The 23,688-nt window shown below is 36.6% G+C and overlaps 1 protein-coding gene across 2 annotated transcripts in view; it reads left to right on the top strand.

Moving 5' to 3' along the window:
- Window positions 1-23,387, top strand: part of LOC128657218 (zinc finger protein 3-like) — a 176,416-nt gene extending 153,029 nt beyond the window's left edge. The window contains exon 11 of one of the 2 annotated variants that reach the window (XM_053711476.1): window positions 22,327-23,387. In XM_053711476.1, the coding sequence (XP_053567451.1) occupies window positions 22,327-22,932 (606 nt within the window). In that variant the 3' untranslated portion in view covers window positions 22,933-23,387. The remainder of the gene's footprint in view (window positions 1-22,326) is intronic. The other variant, XM_053711477.1, reaches the window with a different exon arrangement.
- The last annotated feature ends 301 nt before the right edge of the window (window positions 23,388-23,688 follow it).

The following is a 23,688-nucleotide window of genomic DNA, read 5'->3' as shown; positions in this document are numbered from 1 at the left end:
TTAATATAAAGTTTTAAATATATGTATTTTTACTTATATTTGCCATGAGTCAGGTCTGTGTATTTCCCTTTGCAGTCTTAACAGTTTCAGTATAGGAATCATGTTTAGTAAGTTTATTTAAACTTTTTTTCTTACCTGGGGTTCAGTCTTTTTCTAATTTGCTGTTTTTTATTGCGTCATTCTTGGTGCGAAATTGCGCCTTTTATGGCACAAATTTCGTCATTTCCAGCATCTTTGTTGACGCTAAATGTTTTGGCGCAAAAACGCGTTTGTTATGACGCAAGTTGTGTCATTTCCTGGTGTTCATTTTGCGGCAAAAAATTTTAACTCCTTGTTGCGTAATGCGTCATTCTTGGCCCCAAATTTTAGTTATTTTACCCCTCTCCCTCTATTGCTCGCTGTTTTCATGAACTTTGAAAGCTATTATGCCTGCTTTTGTTTTTCTCGACTGAAACTGTTACATTGTGGAAATGGAATGTTTTGCCTAATGTTATTTTTCTTTTTCTGTTACATTTTGTGAGATGTCTCATTCTGATCCTGACACTGATGTTACTGTAGAAACTATGATGCCCTGGAAATCAATTCTACAAAGCTAAGTGTGTTCTTTTCTTTTTTTAAGCTGTTGTTATTTCTTCAGCTCAATTATGTGGCATTTATTTATCATGTTTTATTGCTAGCAATGTTTCTACATGTACAATAATAACATTTCTTGTATTTTACTTATTCAGTTCATCTTCAAACATCACATGTTTTTGCTTATATCATAAAAGGTTATGACTGCTATTATGCCTTTAAGTAAACTTACAAGGTCTTTTTAAAATTAAGATTTAATTAATTTTGCTCTAGCCGACAGCATATTTAAGTTTAATTCTACTGATGAAGGTTTCTTTGGCTTAAAGGATCCTGTATCAGGCAGTTTGTTATAAATTCTCTTATTTTTTATTTGAACATATTTTGTTCTTTGTTAAGGAAAATTTTTCTATTTTATAGCTTTTAGGAGTCTAGTCCTCCTATTAACTTTCAGCTAGATTATGAGTGTAAAAGCTTATATGAGTGAAAAAGGATTATAGCCTGATGAAACGGCTCTGTGTAGCCGAGAAACGCGTTGCTTTGTTTAAAACATTTTTAATAAATTTGTTTTTTTATCTACCCTGCTGGAGTTTGATCTCCCTTTAACCTTTCTAAACCTGCACCATTTCCGAGGTACCGAGTTTGTTCCCGGCGTTTTGTGATCTGTTTTCTTCTCAGCAAAGCGTGCAGAGCCCTGTAAGTATTGAGAGGAAGGTGTGTGTCACCACATGGGGTTCCTGATGGGCCGTAGCAAGTGTGTTCCCGTCTGGTGATTGGATACTGCCCGTGTTGGGTCTTCCGGGCGACGCTGAGGTCCCGTCTGCTTTGCTAAGTCACGATTCAGTGCCGCTCCGCTTGGTGAGTATTAGTCTCCACTACCCTGCTTTATGTTTGGTCTGTTGCGATATCACCCTATTGGCGCCTTCTTTTTTCCTGCTACAGATATTTATTCGCCTCATCTCATACCAGAAGAGCTGCCTTCCATCCGACTACGGTATCCATTTAATCATCATCATTTTTGTTTTCCAAGAGCACCTCCAGTAGGAGGATTGTCATTCTGAACTGGTCCTGTTAAAAATTCTCCTTATTTTTTATTTGAACATATTTTGTTCTTTGTTAGAGGAAATTTTCTATTTTGTAGCTTTTAGGAGTCTAGTCCTCCTATTAACTATCAGCTAGATTACGAGTTGTGCGTTATCAGTGAAAAAGCTTCATAACGCTGCTTTTTCACTACCGCTTCTATTACGAGTCTTGTAGGTACAGCTGTACCGCACACTTTTTTGGCCATCACGCAACGTAACTATCGCACCTTTCAAAAAGTCCTTTTTCAATGGGACTTCCATAGAGCCGGTATTACGAGTTTGCCTGTCCGACCAAAAAGTGAGTAGTACAGCCTATAACTACAAGATCTGTACCGTCACCTGAAAGTCAGTAGTTATGAGCTTTACATTACTGAGCTGTACCATAAAACTCATAACTAAAGTGTTACAAAGTACACTAACACTCATAAACTACCTATTAACCCCTAAACCGAACTCCTCCCACATCGCAAACGCTAAAATAAAATTATTAACCCCTAATTTGCTGCTCCGGACATCACTGCCACTATAATAAACATATTAATGGTACTCCCGCATCGCAAACACTAGTTAAATATTATTAACCCCTAATCTGCTGCCCCCAATGTCATCGCCACCTACATACACTTATTAACCCCCTAATCTGCTGTCCCTAACATCACTGCAACCTACATTACTGTTATTAACCCCTAATCTGCTGCCAGCTAACTACACTTATTAACCCCTAATCTGCTGCCCCAAATGTCGCCAACACTATACTAAAGTTATTAACCCCTAAACCTAACCCTAAGTCTAACCCTAACACCCACTAACTTTAACATAATTATAATAATTCCAAATAAAAATTACAATTAATACCTAAATTATTCCTATTTAAAACTAAATAAATACTTACCTGTAAAATAAAACCTAAGCTAGCTGCAGTATAACTAATTGTTATATTGTATCTAGCTTAGGTTTTATTTTTATTTCACAGGTAAGTTTGTATTTGTTTTAACTAGGTAGACTAGTTAGTAAATAGTTATTAACTATTTACTAATTACCTAGTTAAAATAAATACAAAGTTACCTGTAAAATAAAACCTAACCTGTCTTACACTAAAACCTAACATTACAAATTAAATTACAAAAAAACATTTATCTAAATGACAAAAAATAATAAACACTAAATTACACAAAATAAAAAAGAAATTATCAAATATTTAAACTAATTACACCTAATCTAATAGCCCTATCAAAATAAAAAAGCCCCCCCAAAATAAAAAAAAACAGCCTACACTAAACTGCCAATGGCCCTTAAAAGGGCCTTTTGCGGGGCATTGCCCCAAAGAAATCAGCTCTTTTACCTGTAAAAAAAATTCAAACAACCCCCCAACAGTAAAACCCACCACCAACACAACCAAAGGGCATTTGGATGGACATTGCCCTTAAGAGGGCATTTAGCTCTTTTACGGTGCCCAAAGTTCCTAATCTAAAAATAAAACCCACCCAATAAACCCTTAAAAAAAAAAAAAACTAACACTAACCCCCGAAGATCCGCTTACACTTTTTGAAGACCGGACATCCATCCTCATCCAGCCGGGAGAAGTCTTCATCCAAGCGGCAAGAAGTCCTCAATGAAGCCGGGCGAAGTCTTCATCCAAGCGGCAAGAAGTCGTCCTCCAGACGGACAGAAGTCTTCATCCATACGACATCTTCTATCTTCATTCTTCCGACGCGGAGCTGCTCCATCTTCAAGACATCCGGCGAGGAGCATCCTCTTCTTTCGATGGCTATTGAAGAATGAAGTTTCCTTTAAATGACGTCATCCAAGATGGCGTCCCTTGAATTCATATTGGCTGACAGAATTCTATCAGCCAATCGGAATTAAAGGGTAAAAAATCCTATTGGCTAATGCAATCAGCAAATAGGATTGAGCTTCAATCCTATTGGCTGATCCAAAACTAGGTAGCTAGTAAATAGGTAATAACTATTTACTAACTAGTCTACCTAGTTAAAATAAATGCAAACGTACCTGTAAAATAAAAATAAAACCTAAGATAGATACAATGTAACTATTAGTTATATTGTAGCTAGCTTAGGGTTTATTTTACAGGTAAGTATGTATTTAGTCTTAAATAGGAATTATTTAGGTAATAGTAATTTTTATTTAGATTTATTTTAATTATATGAAAGTTAGGGGTGTTAGGGTTAGGGTTAGACTTAGGTTTAGGGGTTAATATATTTATTTAGTGTTAGTGATGTGGGAGGCCAGAGGTTTAGGGGTTAATAACTTTAGTATAGTGGTGGCAGCGACATTGGGGATGGCAGATTAGGGGTTATTAAGTGTAGGTGGGTGGTGGCGACATTGGGGGTGGCAGATTAGGGGTTATTAAGTGTAGGTGGGTGGTGGCGACATTGGGGGCGGCAGATTAGGGGTTAATAAGTGTAGGTAGGTGTCGGAGATGTCGGGGCGGCAGATTAGGGGTTGATAAGTGTAATGTAGGTGTCAGCGATGTCGGGGGGGCAGATTAGGAGTGTTTAGACTCGGGGTTTATGTTAGGGTGTTAGATTTAAACATACATTTTCTTTCCCCATAGGAATCAGTGGGGCTGTGTTACAGAGCTTTACGCTCCGTTATTGCAGGTGTTAGGCTTTTTTTTAGCCGGCTATCCCCATTGATGTCTATGGAGAAATCGTGCACAAGCACGTCAAAGCAACTCAAAGCAGCGCTGGTATTTGTGTGCGGTATGGAGCTCAACGCTGCCATATTGCCCGCAAACGCCGGTTTTTGGAAAACCTGTAATAGCAGCGCTATTAAAGGTGAGAGGTGGAAATAACTTGCAAGTTATTACCGAGCAACTCTTAACGCAAAACTCGTAATCTGGCCGTATGTTATTAATCCTTTTCAAATCTGGATTTTAACATTTTTGCTTTTGAGGTTTTTTACTATTCAATATACTATCTGTATTATATTCTAGAATCTAGAGAATGGTTATTCTGATTCCCTCTTGGGACTGTACTACTATTTCTATTGAAATTGGTACTTGTTTCAGGATTCTTAAGAATTTGAATATAACCTTTGTAGAGCATATTCACCTACTGTTTATATTTTTAGCTCAGCTTTATCTGTGGCTGACATTACTGTTCTCTCAACCTTTGTTGAACAGTTAGCATAGACAGTTTCAGATTCTTAAGTATATATATCTCTGTTTATTTACTTTAGATGTACAGGTATTCATTTAATTATGTTTACTATATCAATTATTATGATTTCAAATATATTTTATTATCTCTACTATTTCTGGAGGTTTAGAGTTTTTTTCTTCCCTACTTTTAGTCCGGTGATGTAGATCAGTTGGTGAATGTCCTGACTACAAATGCTTGTTCTAGATCCAAGGGTCATAGATTCATTTCCCGGCAGGGTTAATACAGCTCTTTGGCCTTTGAGGTCAATTTATTGTGTACCATTTATTTGGGTAATAATAACTACTGTTTTTATCAGCTGCTAATTTGGTTAACTCCGAGTGTAAGCACTGAAGAAGCGTTTTTTTTTTTTGTTTTTTTTCCTGGGAAAAAAACGCTTTATAATTACTAGTTATCATACTGCATGAAGGTGCGGTTCTCAAACCAGTCCTTCTGGTGGGGGGGCAGATTAAATTGTTTTTGGATGAACTCAGTCCAAATTCTATATTATTATTAGGGTTTGCATAGATTTTTAAAATGAGACCTCCTATGGGAAGAATTTTTCTTTCTCAGTGAGTGATTATGCCAGTTCTTTTTGCAGGAACAGGATTTGGGTTTCTATTCAATTCTATTCTCTGTCCCTAAGAAGAATGGTTTATTCAGTCCATTCTTGGATCTGAAGACTTTTATATTGTTTTGTTAGAGTCTCAACTTTTAAGTTGCCAATTATAAGCACTATTATGCCTTTTTGTTAAGGTCATTTCATGTCCAGTACATTTTTCAGGATGTTTATCCTCATATTTTATTTCATTCAGAAAAGTTTTTCTTTTAAGCTTTACCAATTTGTCGCTTTTCCATTTGGTTTAGTGACAGCAGGGTATTGTGGTGCTTCCTTATTTAAATGGTATCTTGGTATTAGCTTAAACTATTCTTTTATTGAAGACGGACAGATAGCTCAGCATACTAATGCACTGTGGCTAGAATCTGTAGCAACCTGAGGGTTGCAGGTTCGATTACCGGCGAGGTCCATTCAGTCTTTCATCCTTCCGAGGTTGATTAAATGAGCAGCGTCTTGAGTCCCTTACGGGTGATTAGACACACTTTACAAGCACCCAATACATACATATGAAAGAGCAGTATTCAAATATATGGACTTTTGTTTTTGTGGAATCCCTCATGAATCATCTAAGTTTTGTTTCTTTAAGACATGGTTAGAGGATTCTGTGTTTTTGTCTTTATCGGACAAAAGTCAGTTGTAATTGGCATTAGCCTGTCTAACTTACAGTCTAGAACTTTTCTTTCAGTGGCTATGTGCATGTAAGTTTTAGGTCTCATAACAGCATCGGGCATGGTTCTCTTTGCTCGTTTTTCATCTGAAATCTCTTTGCTTTGCATACTGAATCAATGATACAGGGATTGTTTTTAGATATCACAGTTGATATTTTTAAATCCTAATACTCTACTCTCTCTGTTTTGGTGATTAGTCTATCATCATTTTATTCAGGGGCCTCCTTTTGTTTGTCCTTCCTGGACTGTATTCTTATTGGATGCACGTCTTACAGGTTGGGGAACTGTCTGAGCGTCTTTTGACAGCACAAGGGGTTTGGAAACTTCAAGAGGCGAGGTTTCCAAACGATATTTTCAGCATGGCCTCACATGTTTGGTATGTGGATCTTGTTCGGATGTCCAGTTGCCATCCTTGGCCGCTTTCTCTTTGGCCAGCTTTCTTGTTTTAGGGGCTATTTTTCCATCGGGATCTCAAATTACTAATTTAGGGTTATGGAAATTGATTAATGTTTAGTCATAGTGGTTCTCCAACTGTTTTTATCGCTATGCTGCAGGCTTATAAGTCTGTTTCAAGAAACATGTATTATCAGGTTTGGAAAACCTATCCTTTTTTTTAGTGTTTTTCTGATAAATTCTCTTGGCATTCTTTTAGAATTCCTAGGAGTTTACAGTTTTGAAGGGACACATCTCTGTTCTTTCTGTTTTATTTTCTAAAAAGCTTGTTTAAACTTCCTGATATTCACTGTTTTGTTCAGGCTTTGGTTGGTATCAAGCCTGTTCATTTATTAATTTCTCCTTTTTGGAGTCTTATTTGGTTTAAAGATTTTGCATGCTCTTTCCTTTTGAGCCTATATCTTCTTTGAAGAGTATCTGCTTTCTTGGAAAGTTTTGTTTCTTTTGACTATCTCTTCTGCTGCAAGAGTTTATGATTTATCAGCTCTCTTTTGTGTGTCTTCTTATCTGACTTTTTCATCTAGATAAGTTGTTTTGTGGACTTCTTTTTTCCTAAGGTTGTGAATTTGAACAACATTAGTAGAGAAATTGTTGTTCCTTCATTGTGTCCTAATCCTAAAGAATTATTTGAGAGTAATTTGGATGTGGTAAGAGCTTTACTAGGATTTCAGGAGACTTCTAGTCTATTTGCTATTTTTCTGGTTCCAGAAAAGGTTAGGAAGCCTCTGCCATTTCTTTGGCATCCTGATTAAAGCTTTTGTTTTTCAAGGCTTATTTTGAGGCAGGGCAGGCTCCGCCTCAGAGATTTACAGCTTGTTCTACTAAGTTCAGTCACCATTTCTTTCATGTAATTAGCAAGAGTCCATGAGCTAGTGACGTATGGGATATACATTCCTACCAGGAGGGGCAAAGTTTCCCAAACCTTAAAATGCCTATAAATACACCCCTCACCACACCCACAAATCAGTTTTACAAACTTTGCCTCCTATGGAGGTGGTGAAGTAAGTTTGTGCTAGATTCTACGTTGATATGCGCTCCGCAGCAGGTTGGAGCCCGGTTTTCCTCTCAGCGTGCAGTGAATGTCAGAGGGATGTGAGGAGAGTATTACCTATTTGAATGCAATGATCTCCTTCTACGGGGTCTATTTCATAGGTTCTCTGTTATCGGTCGTAGAGATTCATCTCTTACCTCCCTTTTCAGATCGACGATATACTCTTATATATACCATTACCTCTGCTGATTTTCGTTTCAGCACTGGTTTGGCTTTCTACAACATGTAGATGAGTGTCCTGGGGTAAGTAAGTCTTATTTTCTGTGACACTCTAAGCTATGGTTGGGCACTTTTTTTATAAAGTTCTAAATATATGTATTCAAACATTTATTTGCCTTGACTCAGAATATTCAACTTTCCTTATTTTCAGACAGTCAGTTTCATATTTGGGATAATGCATTTGAATCAATCATTTTTTCTTACCTTAAAAAATTTGACTTTTTCCTGTGGGCTGTTAGGCTCGCGGGGGCTGAAAATGCTTCATTTTATTGCGTCATTCTTGGCGCAGACTTTTTTGGCGCAAAATTTTTTTTTCTGTTTCCGGCGTCATACGTGTCGCCGGAAGTTGCGTCATTTTTTGACGTTCTTTTGCGTCAAAAGTGTCGGCGTTCCGGATGTGGCGTCATTTTTGGCGCCAAAAGCATTTAGGCGCCAAATAATGTGGGCGTCTTATTTGGCGCTAAAAAAATATGGGCATTACTTTTGTCTCCACATTATTTAAGTCACATTATTTATTGCTTCTGGTTGCTAGAAGCTTGTTCACTGGCATTTTTTCCCATTCCTGAAACTGTCATTTAAGGAATTTGATCAATTTTGCTTTATATGTTGTTTTTTCTATTACATATTGCAAGATGTTCCACGTTGCAACTGAGTCAGAAGATACTTCAGGAAAGTCGCTGCCCGGTGCTGGAGCTACCAAAGCTAAGTGTATCTGCTATAAACTTTTGGTATCTGTTCCTCCAGCTGTTGTTTGTATTAAATATCATGACAAACTTGTTAATGCAGATAAAATTTCCTTTAGTACTGTTACATTACCTGTTGCTGTTCCGTCAACATCTAATACTCAGAGTGTTCCTGATAACATAAGAGATTTTGTTTCTAAATCCATTAAGAAGGCTATGTCTGTTATTTCTCCTTCTAGTATACATAAAAGTCTTTTAAAACTTCTCTTTTTCAGATGAATTTTTAAATGAACATCATCATTCTGATACTGATAATGGTTCTTCTGGTTCAGAGGTTTCTGTCTCAGAGGTTGATGCTGATAAATCTTCGTATTTGTTCAAGATGGAATTATTTGTTCTTTACTTAAAGAAGTATTAATTGCATTAGGAATTGAGGATTCTGGTCCTCTTGATACTAAATCTAAACGTTTAAATAAGGTTTCTAAATCTCCTGTAGTTATTCCAGAAGTGTTTCCTGTCCCTGGTGCTATTTCTGAAGTAATTTCCAGGGAATGGAATAATTTGGGTAATTCATTTACTCCTTCTAAAACGTTTTAAGCAATTATATCCTGTGCCATCTGACAGATTAGAGTTTTGGGACAAAATCCCTAAGGTTGATGGGGCTGTCTCTACTCCTGCTATATCTTTAGCGGATGTTGCTGCAGCTTCAACATTTTTGGTTAGAAGCTTTAGCGCAACAAATAACAGATCATAATTCTCATTGCATTATTATTCTATAACATGCTAATTATTTTATTTGTGATGCCATCTTTGATATCATTAGAGTTGATGTCAGGTATATGTCTCTAGCTTTTTTAGCTAGAAGAGCTTTATGGCTTAAAACTTGGAATGCTGATATGTCTTCTAAAGTCAACTTTGCTATCCCTTTCTTCCCAGGGTAATAAATTTTTTCGGTTCTCAGTTGGATTCTTTTATCTCAACTGTTACTGGAGGGAAGGGAACTTTTTTACCACAGGATAAAAAATCTAAAGGTGAATTTAGGTCTAATTATCGTTTTCGTTCCTTTCATCACAACAAGGAACAAAAGCCTGATCCTTCATCCTCAGGAGCGGTATCAGTTTGGAAACCTTCTCCAGTTTGGAATATATCTAAGCCTTATAGAAACCCAAAGCCAGCTCCTAAGTCCACATGAAGGTGCGGCCCTCATTTCAGCTCAGCTGGTACGGGGCAGATTACGTTTTTTTCAAAGAAATTTGGATCAATTCCGTTCACAATCTCTGGTTTCAGAACATTGTTTCAGAAGGGTACAGAATTGGCTTCAAGTTAAGGCCTCCTGCAAAGAGATTTTTTTCTTTCCCGTGTCCCAGTAAACCCAGCAAAGGCTCAAGCATTTCTGAAATGTGTTTCAGATCTAGAGTTGGCTGGAGTAATTATGCCAGTTCCAGTTCTGGAACAGGGGCTGGGGTTTTTATTCAATCTCTTCATTGTACCAAAGAAGGTCAAATCCTTCAGACCAGTTCCGGATCTATCAATATTGAATCGTTATGTTAGGATACCAACATTCAAAATGGTAACTGTAAGGACTATCCTGCCTTTTGTTTAGCAAGGGCATTATATGTCTGCAATAGATTTACAGGATGCATATCTGCATATTCCGATTCATCCAGATCACTTTTAGTTTCTGAGATTCTCTTTTCTAGACAAGCATTACCAGTTTGTGGCTCTACCGTTTGGCCTAGCATCAGCTCCAAGAATTTTTTACAAAGGTTCTCGGTGCCCTTCTGTCTGTAATCAGACAACAGGGTATTGGTATTTCCTTATTTGGACGATATCTTGGTACTTGCTCAGTCTTCTCGTTTAGCAGAATCTTATACGAATCGACTTGTGTTGTTTCTTCAAGTTCATGGTTGGAGGATCAATTTACCAATCAGTTTCATTGATTCCTCAGACAAGGGTAACCTTTTTAGGTTTCCAGATAGATTCAGTGTCCATGACTCTGTCTTTGTCGGACAAGAGACGTCTAACATTGATATCAGCTTGTCAAAACCTTCAGTCACAATCATTCCCTTTGGTAGCCTTATGCATGGAAATTTTAGGTCTTAGGACTGCTGCATCGGACGCGATCTCCTTTGCTCATTTTCACATGCGACCTCTTCAGCTCTGTATGCTGAACCAATGGTGCAGGGATTGCACAAAGATATCTCAATTAATATCTTTAAAACCGATTGTACGACACTCTCTGACGTGGTGGACAGATCACCATCGTTTAGTTCAGGGGGCTTCTTTTGTTCTTCCGACCTGGACTGTAATTTTAACAGATGCAAGTCTTACAGGTTGGGGAGCTGTGTGGGGGTCTCTGACGGCACAAGGGGTTTGGGAATCTCAGGAGGTGAGATTACTGATCAATATTTTGGAACTCCGTGCAATTTTCAGACCTCTTCAGTCTTGGCCTCTTCTGAAGAGAGAGAGTCGTTCATTTGTTTTCAGACAGACAATGTCACAACTGTGGCATACATCAATCATCAAGGAGGGACTCACAGTCCTCTGGCTATGAAAGAAGTATCTCGAATTCTGGTTTGGGCGGAATCCAGCTCCTGTCTAATCTCTGCGGTTCATTTCCCAGGTATAGACAATTGGGAAGCGGATTATCTCAGTCGCCAAACGTTACATCCGGGCGAATGGTCTTCTCCCAGAGGTATTTCTTCAGATTGTTCAAATGTGGGAACTTCCAGAAATAGATCTGATGGCTTCTCATCTAAATAAGAAACTTCCCAGGTATCTGTTCAGATCTCGGGATCCTCAGGCGGAGGCAGTGAATGCATTATCACTTCCTTGGAAGTATCATCCTGCCTATATCTTTCCGTCTCTAGTTCTTCTTCCAAGAATAATCTCCAAGATTCTGAAGGAATGCTCGTTTGTTCTGCTGGTAGCTCCAGCATGGCCTCACAGGTTTTGGTATACGGATCTTGTTCGGATGGCCTCTTACCAACCGTGGACTCTTCCGTTAAGACCAGACCTTCTGTCGCAAGGTCCTTTTTTTCCATCAGGATCTCAAATCCTTAATTTTAAAGGTATGGAGATTGAACGCTTGATTCTTGGTCAAAGAGGTTTCTCTGACTCTGTGATTTTTTTCTATGTTACAGGCTCGTAAATCTGTATCTAGAGAGATATATTATAGAGTCTGGAAGACTTATATTTCTTGGTGTCTTCTCATTATTTTTCCTGGCATTCTTTTAGAATTCCGAGAATTTTTCAGGATGGTTTAGATAAAGGTTTGTCCGCAAGTTCCTTGACAGGACAAATCTCTGCTCTTTCTGTTCTTTTTCACAGAAAGATTGTTAATCTTCCTGATTTTCATTGTTTTGTACAAGACTTGGTTCGTATAAAACCTGTCATTCAGTCAATTTCTCCTCCTTGGAGTTTGAGTTTGGTTCTGGGGGCTCTTCTAGCTCCTCCTTTTGAACCCATGCATTCATTGGACATTAAACTTTTTTCTTGGAAAGTTTTGTTTCTTTTGGCCATCTCTTCTGCCAGAAAAGTCTCTGAATTATCTGCTCTTTCTTGTGAGTCTCCTTTTCTGATTTTTCATCAGGATAAGGCGGTGTTGCGAACTTCTTTTGAATTTTTTCCTAAGGTTGTGAATTCTAACAACATTAGTAGAGAAATTGTGGTTCCTTCATTATGTCCTAATCCTAAGAATTCTAAGGAGAAATCATTGCATTCTTTGGATGTTGTTAGAGCTTTGAAATATTATGTTGAAGCTACTAAGTCTTTCCGAAAGACTTCTAGTCTATTTGTCATCTTTTCCGGTTCTAGAAAAGGCCAGAAAGCTTCTGCCATTTCTTTGGCATCTTGGTTGAAATCTTTAATTCATCATGCCTATGTCGAGTCGGGTAAAACTCCGCCTCAAAGGATTACAGCTCATTCCACTAGGTCAGTTTCTACTTCCTGGACATTTAGGAATGAAGCTTCGGTTGATCAGATTTGCAAAGCAGCAACTTGGTCCTCTTTGCATACTTTTACTAAATTCTACCATTTTTGATGTGTTTTCTTCTTCTGAAGCAGTTTTTGGTAGAAAAGTACTTCAGGCAGCGGTTTCAGTTTGAATTTTCTGCTTATGTTTTCATTAAACTTTATTTTGGGTGTGGATTATTTTCAGCAGGAATTGGCTGTCTTTATTTTATCCCTCCCTCTCTAGTGACTCTTGCGTGGAAAGATCCACATCTTGGGTAGTCATTATCCCATACGTCACTAGCTCATGGACTCTTGCTAATTACATGAAAGAAAACATAATTTATGTAAGAACTTACCTGATAAATTCATTTCTTTCATATTAGCAAGAGTCCATGAGGCCCACCCTTTTTTGTGGTGGTTATGATTTTTTTGTATAAAGCACAATTATTCCAATTCCTTATTTTTTATGCTTTCGCACTTTTTTCTTATCACCCCACTTCTTGGCTATTCGTTAAACTGATTTGTGGGTGTGGTGAGGGGTGTACTTTATAGGCATTTTAAGGTTTGGGAAACTTTGCCCCTCCTGGTAGGAATGTATATCCCATACGTCACTAGCTCTTGGACTCTTGCTTATATGAAAGAAATGAATTTATAGGTAAGTTCTCTACATAAAATTATGTTTTCTTGGGCTTTTTCAGAATTAGCTTAGGTTGATCAAAATTTGCAAATCAGTAATTCTGATCTTCTTTGGCATTACTTTTATTGTTTTTACCATTTTGATGTAATATGCTTCTTCTGAAGCAGTCTTTGGTAGAAAAAGTTCTTCAGGCAGCTGTTTCAGTGTGATTCTACTGCTTTTGACTCTCTAGTTTTTGAGAAAAACTTATTGTTGTGGATTTAATTTCTCAGTGGAAATAGCTGTTGTTATTTTATCCCTCCCTCTCTAGTGACTCTTCTGTGGTCTTCCACATCTTGGGTATTTCTATCCCATACGTCACTAGCTCATTGACTCTTGCCAATTTACATGAAAGAAAATCTAATTTTATGTAAGAACTTACTGATAATTCATTTCTTTACCTATTGGTAAAGAGTCCATGAGGCCCACCCTTTTTATGGTGGTTATGATTTTTGTATAAAAGCACATTATTATTCCAGTTCCTCCTTGTGGAATGCTCTTTTTACTCTTAATTTTATCACCCTATTATTAAACTGAATTGTGGGTATGGTGAGGGGTGTATATATAGGCATTTTGAGGTTTTGGGAAACTTTGCCCCCTCCTGGTAGGATTGCCAATATGAAAGAAATTAATTTATCAGGTAAGTTTCTTGCATAAACTATGTTGGGGTTATTTTCTTTTTGCACTTTTTTTTTTACTGCTCATTTCTTTGCTCTTATTAACTTTCATACCTTTCTTGCTTGGTTATACATCAGGCTAGTTAACAGTGAGGTGGGAGGGGTTTTATAGAGCTCTTGGGTTTGTGAATCTTTGCCCTAATCCTTGTGTCAAGAATGGATTGTGGACTCTCACCACCATGAAATAAATAAATTTATCAGGTAGGATAATTATATTTAATTTTGTGGCAATAAAGGGTTAATTCATCATGGGGCCACTCGAACAATTACTGACTTCTGAATCTCTCTGCCTTTCGCCTTTCTTTTTGAACCAAATGTGTAAGCCCTAAATACCCCATACAGAAAAGGGCAGTTATTTATATGTAGTCCAAATACGGAGAGAAGATTTGTGTGATTACTCTATCCTTAAGTCAATTCTATTATTTAGTTTTAGTGCATTTTAATCTCTTATATTTTGTTTGCATTAAAGGGACATATATATTATTTCAAATGATATACTAAAAAGACTAAAAGCATACTTACCTTTCTGAAAATCCAGCCGTGCTTCATTTTTTTACTTGAAGCCAACCCAGAGCTGATTATGGGAGTAACTCCTGGGAGTGGGCTTTGTTGGGGTGGGGGGATTTAGAGTTTTGCCTTAATTCAGGACATAGGTGGGGGGGGGTTTGTTTTGTTTTGTTTATTATAAACTTTCATGCCACTTTAAGAATGATTGACCATAAGTTTGAAAACTTACATTTCACTATAGTAAAATGCACATGTTGTCTAGAAATCCAATGGTACGGCATGTAGTGGGGCAACAAAACTTTACAAAGTCAATAAAAGAGACAAATTACCAAGCAACATTTGTGCACACAAGCAATAATTATAATGTGTAGTTGTGTGACTGGTGTAATTTTAATACTCAATCTTATGTGAACACCATTTTAGAAGACCGTAAATACTTTTCTTTCTAATGGCAGTGAGAGTCCACAAATTCAATTCATCACTTATGGGAAATACTTTACCTGGCCACCAGGAGGAGGCAAAGACACCCCAAACAAAACATCTAAAATATCCTCTTATTTCCCCTACCCTCTTAGTAGTTCTTTGCCTTGTTTCATGGAGGTAGGCAGAGAGGTGCTTGTTGAAGATTCTGGTTTATTGTCCTCAATGGATAGTTCCTGCAAGAGAGAGCAGGGGAGTTGGGGAATGCCATGTAATTCTCTTAGTAGAATTTTGGTAGATGCTAGCAGCTACTGGATGGCGCAGGGAAGATCCTATGCCTCTTCCAGATATTTTGCTATCCTCCCTTTTTAGGCAAACAGGGTTTGTTATACTGATTTTCTTTTGTGTTGCAGGACCTTTTTCTGGACTGAAGCTGGGTAAGTCTGACTTTAATTTCCTCCTTCTCTAATGGCATGTTGCCTAATGAGATGGGAACAGTGACTAGATTGCCTGCAGTCTGATCTATGAACTCATATATATATATAGATATATATAGATATATATAGATATATATAGATATATAGATATATATATATAGATAGATATATATATAGATAGATAGATATAGATATAGATAGATATATATATATATAATATATATATTATATATATATATATATATATATATATATATATATATATATATATATATTTATATACTATATATATCTATATATTATATATATATATATATAGAGAGAGAGAGAGAGAGAGAGAGTGTGTTTTTTCAACTTTATACTAGAACCTAAAAAGGAGCAATCTGCTTTACGTAAGGGACCTCAAGTTGAGGCAGACTGTTACATATGACACGCTCAGAAGACTGGGCTTGCCGTTCGGACCTGCTGCACGCCAATGTCATGAGAGCCTAGGGAGGCAGACAGACTAAGTGGGCAGATGATTGACCCACGTTGTCTTCAAGACCCTTTTACAGAAGGTACACAAGACCTTTGTCGTTAGACCTACATGTTTTAATGCTCACTAGCTATTAGTAGGTACCTTGTTATCTCAGCTGCATTCTAGGTCAGACATTATCAGGCCGATCTCCCTTTCAGTACCTTGGATGGGTGTTTCATCAAGTATACAGGAGGTACATACTGTACATATATATGTCCTCATAGCTCGCATCCAGTCAGGTGGACTCATAGTCGAGTTAGCAGCCATAATAGCACAGGCTGTTCTTATGATCAGTATTTATTATTTTAGTTGGTGCACATTTGAATATATTATGCACTTGGGGTCCCCCTTTTTTTATTAGTGTCTGTTACAGCCATTTTATTTATCCGGAGGAGGGACTGTTAGCTTTTCTTGCCGCGCTTTCCTTTCATGCGTTTTACACTCCATGTACTGCCAATATCTATATCTTGTGGTTGCTCAGTATTTCCAGTACTTAATCATATTTATATCTTCTATTGGAAATAAACATATCTGGTGGTTTACCAGCGGTACCAGTACTTAAACATACTTATTCTTATATGGAAAATGTGGGTGCCTGTTCCAATCAGCCAATAGAATGTGAGCTCAATCCTATTGGCTGATTGGATTTTATTTAGATTTATTTAAATTATATTTAAGTTAGGGGGTGTTAGGGTTAGAGTTAGACTTAGATTTAGGGGTTAAACTCTGGGTTCTTGTTAGGATGTTAGGTGTAAACATAAATTTTATTTCCCCATAGGAATCAATGGGGCTGAGTTACTGAGTTTTACTCTGCTTTTTGGCAGGTGTTAGACTTTTTCTCAGCCGGCTCTGTCTATGGGGAAATCGTGCACAAGCACGTACGACCAGCTCACCGTGCTCTTGCCTTTTAATGCCGGGTTTGTAAAAACCTGTAATACCAGCGCTGCAGGTAAGAGTGAGCGGTGAGACAAAACCTGCTCGTTAGCACCGCACAGCTCATAACAAAAAACTCGTAATCTGGCCGTTTATTTCTTATCGGCAAATAAACATATCTTGTTGGTTTTCAATTTTGCCAGTGTTTAAACAAACTTATTTATATTGCATAAATGATCTTTATTGATTATATTGTAAAATAAGCATTCTTGTGGTTTATTGGCATTACCAGTGTTTTAAACACAATTTCTTTTTAACAATTGCCAGTGATTAAACACTCCTTATTTGTTATGCTGCAAACAAACATATCTTGTGGTTTACTCTAGCATTGCAGTGTTTATACACACTCTACGCATTTTCAGTGCCTAGACGCACTTTATTTCCTTTTATTGCTATACACATATTTTTGGGTTATTGGCTCTACAGTTCTTAAAGAGACAGTTTACTCAAAAAATCTGTGATAAAAAGACAAAGGACAAAAACAAAGGCGCCATCATGTGTAGATCAATAAGAACCCCAAATATCCGAATATGGACAAAACACAGAGTACTCACAAAAGAGATGGCACTCTGTTGTGCCAGTAGACACAGGCTGGTATTCTGCAGCAAACCAGCTGGCTGGTACAGTGGAGTCCTCACCAAAATCCCAATAGCACTGGAGTCCAATAGTACTGGATCACTGGAACTGAATCCAATGGCACCGGTTCGCTATGGCTTAGACAGGGAGATAGATATGCGAAGGAAGGCTGTTGTGCCCTTGGGTTACTGATATGGAGTCTTTGATACCAACCACCAGACTTATATAAGAGTTAAAATCAGTTTTTTATTACCAGGAATAAAAATACCAAAAGTATAACAAAATTTATAGCTGGATGTGTAAAAAAGTCTCCTCATAAGATACAGAGTATAGCAGCGACGCGTTTCTCGGGGGACTCCCGTTTTCTCAGGCTTGTATGATCTGTATGCACATAAATGCCCTTTAAATAGGGCTCAGTAACCACATGTTCAGGTGAACCCTCCCCCTCCTTTACCTGAATAAACCAATGAAATCCTTCCTCTCCCGATAAACCCAATTGTTGCAAAAAATATGATATAAATACTACCTTAAAAACACAATAATAATGTGAATATGTGATAATGTAATTACAAGGACCCAATGTAATGAAATATTATTCTATAGTGATTGATCGGGGAATAAGAATTCAGTGTCGATCGTATCATAATGTGCAGTATACATATAACGGATGTAAACATTGAGAGCATATATCTCCTGATCAACCAATAATGTGTTGCCATTGATGGGCCTGACCCTAAATCCTAATGTGATACGCTAACCCAAGTCATGTGACTCAGGACCTAAAAATGTAAACATTGAGAACGTGTGTCTCCTGAGCAACCAATAATATGATGACAATAAAGGGCCTGACCCTAAATCCTAATGCGATACGCTGACCCAAGTCATGTGACTCAGAACCTAAAATCAAATGAGGTGGCGTATAGTGACAAAACAGGAACTACGGTCAACCAATTAAATTATTGGAAATAGAGGATGGGCAGATAATGGATGTATGATTGGACGACCCTATATTTACTAATAAATACAGCGATATGAACGCTGTAATAAATATGAGTGTGTGTACAGTATTAAAAACAAAATAGTGAGAGTGATATGTACAAAACCACCACGGTAGTGTGTGTTTAATGAAATACATAATAGATAGATCGTGGATCATATATAAACTACGGCCAACACTACGAGTAAATGCTGATAACCAATCAGAAGTGAAAGATAAACAAGAATAACTATATGATTGGTCTATACTATGTACAGTGATACGAACAGCTATATATATGCTGTAATAAATGTATACTAATGTGTGGTGTTCTGAAGAAGAAGGTGATAATAATGTGAATGTAACTAACGAGAAAGTGTATATTAAGTGAAGATATTAATGAGCCGTGATGAATGGAGCTAAGTGCCTCTTTGTAGACACCAATACTCCTTGTGTTTTTTACTCAAAAAATGTCTCCCCTTAAATTTGTTCCCAACGATCCACTTCACCTGCTAGATTGTATTAAATTGTTTACAAGTATTTCCTTTACTCTTATATTGACATTTGAAATAGTTGAATTAGCCTGTGGTATCCCTACCTGTTCTGAAAGTTTTTGCCTTCGGGCCAAGCTATAAATAAGCTGTGTAAATACAGCCAGCAAATATATTATACTCCCAGTGGGGTATAGAAGAGATAAGGTAATAAAATGTTAATTTTCCATTGTTCTCTCTAAGTATTGGTGTTTGGTTTATGGACAGATATAAGATAAACACAATGTGATAAAGTAGTGAAATCTGATTATACCTACAAGCTCAACCCATTTTATTAGGTTGTGACGTCAAAACACAAAATCGGCTAATTCATATACACAAATAAACCTTAAAAAGCAAATTCTCATACATTTTATACTCTGCAACTAGTAAAATAAAGTAATTGACAACCCATTAAGGGAAAAACAATTTTACAATATACTGTTCATTTAAGCACATGTTTTTAGCTTTCCTATTGCTTGGACACATTCTGATATTGCAAATAACATTTGTGGTTAGCATTGCCAGTGCTTATTCACACCTTATTAGCAATGCTAGTTCTTGTTGTTTCTTCTATTGCAAATAAACATATCTTGAGGTGTATTAGCATTACCAGTGTTTAAAACACATTTATATTAGGTTCCTCAATACTTATACTCATTTTTTAGTTCACTAGCGCTGCCAGTATTTCTCGATGTTACAGTATTGATGAAATTTGGCAATTGTAGATGGCAGTATGGTACCCAGTGAGGTTGTGCTATGCTTTCATTTTGGGTGTCAGTACTATCAACCTTTTGCTATTATTTCAGTTATGCAATCACTATATGTGACAATGTTGTCCTGGGCCATTCTCTAATACAAAATGGTTTTCTTTCATATATTTGTCTTGCGACTGACTAAATTTTAACTTCTGGAATTATTAGAGACTCAGAACATTCGCTCTATATAGTGCCAATGCTTTTCAAGGTACTACTTTGCTGTATATAATTTTTATGTACTGTGTTTGGATGTCATATACTACTCCGTTTTTGTTTTTTATATCAAAATCATGAGGTGTTTACGCTAAGTGATGCTAATATTACTAATTTTGCTGTGTGTGGAGTTCATCACATTGTTTATATATTTTTTCTACTATCTATTTTACTATAATTTATGTGTCTTTCTATAATTAGTGTTTTTTATATTGCATATTGCTATAGGTAATCAGCTTCTTTGCTGTTATATTTAATATTGTTATTGTTACAGTTCAGTATATTGGTGTTGTCTGCATTTACCTTACTGATGGAATTAGGACTAGTATTATTACAGTAATCCACACTGATTACCCTATCTATCAACTTATCATGGCTTAATAACGGGTTTTCTTACTGACTATCTTACTGAACTATTGTTTCCTATAACGATAGTAAATCATATTTCTATATGTAGGTTCCAGTGTATGATTCTTGCCTAGTTGTTTTTCTTTACCGTTTAATATAACTGTAGTCAGTAAAAAAAAAATTAATAAAGGTAATATCGCTTATCTTTTGTTTATTAAGCCCAGTTTCAGTGCATAGACATTCTAAGTATTTTTTTGTTACTGATTACCTGGTTGTTAAGTGTGAAGTACGGGTAATAGTGCATTCTGTATAATGATTATATTCTGTAATCTTCCGTCTTACTATAAGGTTAAGTTAAAGAAGTAACCCTCCAATGTAGGGTACGATCAAACGTGGAATCAGTTATACCATGCACAGCCTTAATTGAAGTTAGACTCACAAAGTAGCGGTTAGCCTGGTGACATCATCTGACAAGTTACTAGCGAGTCTCACACTTTCTCAAAGAGGTTGACGTGTCAGATGACGTCACCAGCTAACCGCTACTCTGTGAGTCTAACTTCAATTAAGGTTGTGCATGGTATAACTGATTCCACGTTTGATCGTACCTTACTTGGATTTTACTTATTTTGTCCACTGCCTTTGTGTACCTGCGGTCTTGAGGATCCCACTGGGTCTGGCAGTTATATTGGTGTGGAGGGACAAATGCCTACTCCCAACCACATGGTACTATCTTTATTCACATCTTTCTGCATTGTGTACTGGGCGCTTCTAGGCCCATACCTCCGCTCTTTAGGTGCCTTAATTGCTGCATTTTTCTAACTAATCCAATTATTATGTTAGGTGCCTAGGTGTTCACTTTCTGCAATAGGGTGAATGCTTCTGCATTGTATTATATGTAAAGTTTGGTGTATTGCCCTGCTAGATTATTCTTTTCAGAACAAATATCTGTATTTAGAGGATTTTTCTGTCACAGTACTGATAGTTATGCATATTTCTGTAGTTAGATTTCATTACTTTCCTTTCTGGCACTTTTCTGCCAATTTTGTATTCTATTCAGAGAGAATCTGTCATTGCTAATGTGTTGCATTTTGCTGGGAATTTTTGTACCATTTTTTTATTGCTAATTTGCTATGGAGCAGTCTCCCTATGTTTTTTACATGATGACTTTAGTCTGAAACATAGTTTATTTTTTTTGTACTACTGGTTTCTCAGTGCCAATCCCTACTTTGGTTAATCTTGTTCTTAGAGTTCTTCAACTGGCTCCGTTCAAGCCTACGCATTTTATTAATATTCTTCTACTCGTAGAGGTTTCATAATTTTCTGCCCTACAATCGTGACCTACCTTATCTGGTGTTTTCATCGAATATGGCTGTACTTCAGACAAGATGGGGTTTTGGGGCTTGTTTTATATTTATTGTTAAGGATGGGCTCATCTACTGTCTATGACAGCATAAAAATGCTGTTTTTGTAGTAACAATGTGTAATAATGAAAGAAGAAAAAACAAAAAAGGTTTAATTGTAGGGATCTTTTCAAACTTTGTACTATTTTATGTTTTTTTTGCCTCAGCATAGGCTCTTTTTTCGAGAAGGGATCTTCAAGCAAATGGTGCCTAGTACCTAAGGACCTGCCTTCCCTACCTTTCCCTCCCTAAGATTTCATGGACTCCACAGCTTGGGTATTAGTTTCCCATAGGTTATGAATTTAATTTGTGCCATTAGAAAGAAAACATAATTTATGCCTTACCTGATACATTTCTTGGCAGTGAAAGCTCCATGAACCCCCTCCCTGATTACTGTAGTGGCGGCAAGCTTATGCACCTCTGCTACCCTTTTACACATTACTATTTTGAATATGAAATGGTAAATCTGATATGAAAAAAAAAATCATCATTTCATTAGAATTAAAGAACACGGGGTATTAATCGCAACACAAATAATAGTTATAAAGAGTAGTTTTGGAACTAAAATTATTGAAACAATTGAATTTATTAAATTTGCCTATGAACACAATTTCAGAAGCTTGAAAATTCCTTTAAACATATGTAAAAAAATGCAATTGTATTCATTTCTATTTATGTAAGTAATTTACAAATATGATATTCTGGAAGCCCCCTTAAAAATATGTGCTAATGTCTGGTAGTACTTCCCTCAAGCCTTACCATGAAGGCTTGGGAAAAAGTGTTAGAGTATTGCAGGTCCCCTCCCCTTGTAATAGACAGTAATTCAGAACAGATCAAATGTTTTTTAAAATATATCTTATATAAATAACATTAATCCCATTGTATTTCTTATCAACAGGTGATTTTACAAACTGCAATAATGCTAGTCATGGTCAAACTGCAGATACTTCTTCAATCTTCTTCAAAATCAAAAAAGCAATGTGGGAAATGTATTTTCCGATACAGGAGAGGAGAGATTTTTCATGTTACGAATGTGGGAAATGTTTTACCCTGGAAATCAACTCTTATTAAGCATCAGCGAATTCACACAGGAGAGAAACCATTTTCATGTTATGAATGTGGGAAATGTTTTACCTGGAAATCAGCTCTTATTAAGCATCAAATAATTCACACAGGAGAGAAACCATTTTCATGTTCAGACTGTGGGAAATGTTTTACTCTAAAATCAAATCTTATTACTCATCAGAAAATTCATACAGGAGAGAAACCATTTTCATGTTCTGACTGTGGAAAATGTTTTACTCTAAAATCAAATCTTATTACTCATCAGATAATCCATACAGGAGAGAAAGGATTTTCTTGTTCTATATGTGGGAAATGTTTTAACCGTAAATCAAATCTTATTGTTCATCAGAAAATTCATACAGAAGAGAAAGCATTTTCATATTCTGATGGTAGGAAATGTTTTACTCAGAATTCGTCTTCTTCATCATCAGAAAATTAGTATTGAAGAAAATCAGACCATAAGCTCTTAAGTGCTGAGGGCAACATGTAGTTGTCATCCATAAAATACCTAGAGTGCTGATGATGACTTCATATCGTCCTCAGGGGCTACACTTTTAGAGTTGCTTGAGGCCTCTTCTGCACCTCAAGCTATTTATTCCTGTGGTATCTGAGGTCTGGGTTTGAATAGTTAAGTGTTCATCTGGCATTACAAAATATGCAATTATTTGAGTAGAGTTTTATGGGAGAGAGCTCCTATATACAGATTAAAGTTCTAAAAAATAAACCCAAAGGCACCTATTTATATGTTGATAAACCATTTTTTGAAATGTAGATACTGTTGATGGCATAAGTGTAAGAGGCATCAAAAAGCTCTTGTCTGTATAAGGATAATACCCTTGGCTGAATAAAATGCATTGTGTTTAAATATAATAAAAAAATACTTTTTTTAAAATATTTGATTTTGAATAGCTAATTTCTATGGGGAAAAAACAAAACATTGACTTATTCTCAATTTATGTTTATTTTAGAAAAGATGCATAATACAGTTATAGAAGCACAAATGACCAGATTACAATCCCACTTGATCGTTAATTGCATTAGAAGTTCAGCTTTTTCACTTGTCGGGTTGCTCTCGTATTATGAGTTGAAAGTAAACTTTTCACTTGTGTGTTAACCCGAAGAGCATAAAAAGCCAAAGTTATAATATTGCGTGCAGCTTCACATATTCCCCATAGAAGTCAATAGAGAGAAAAAA

Source organism: Bombina bombina, chromosome 4 (genome assembly GCF_027579735.1).
Source record: "Bombina bombina isolate aBomBom1 chromosome 4, aBomBom1.pri, whole genome shotgun sequence".
Taxonomy (NCBI): domain Eukaryota; kingdom Metazoa; phylum Chordata; class Amphibia; order Anura; family Bombinatoridae; genus Bombina; species Bombina bombina.
This window is presented reverse-complemented; position numbering and strand designations above follow the sequence as displayed.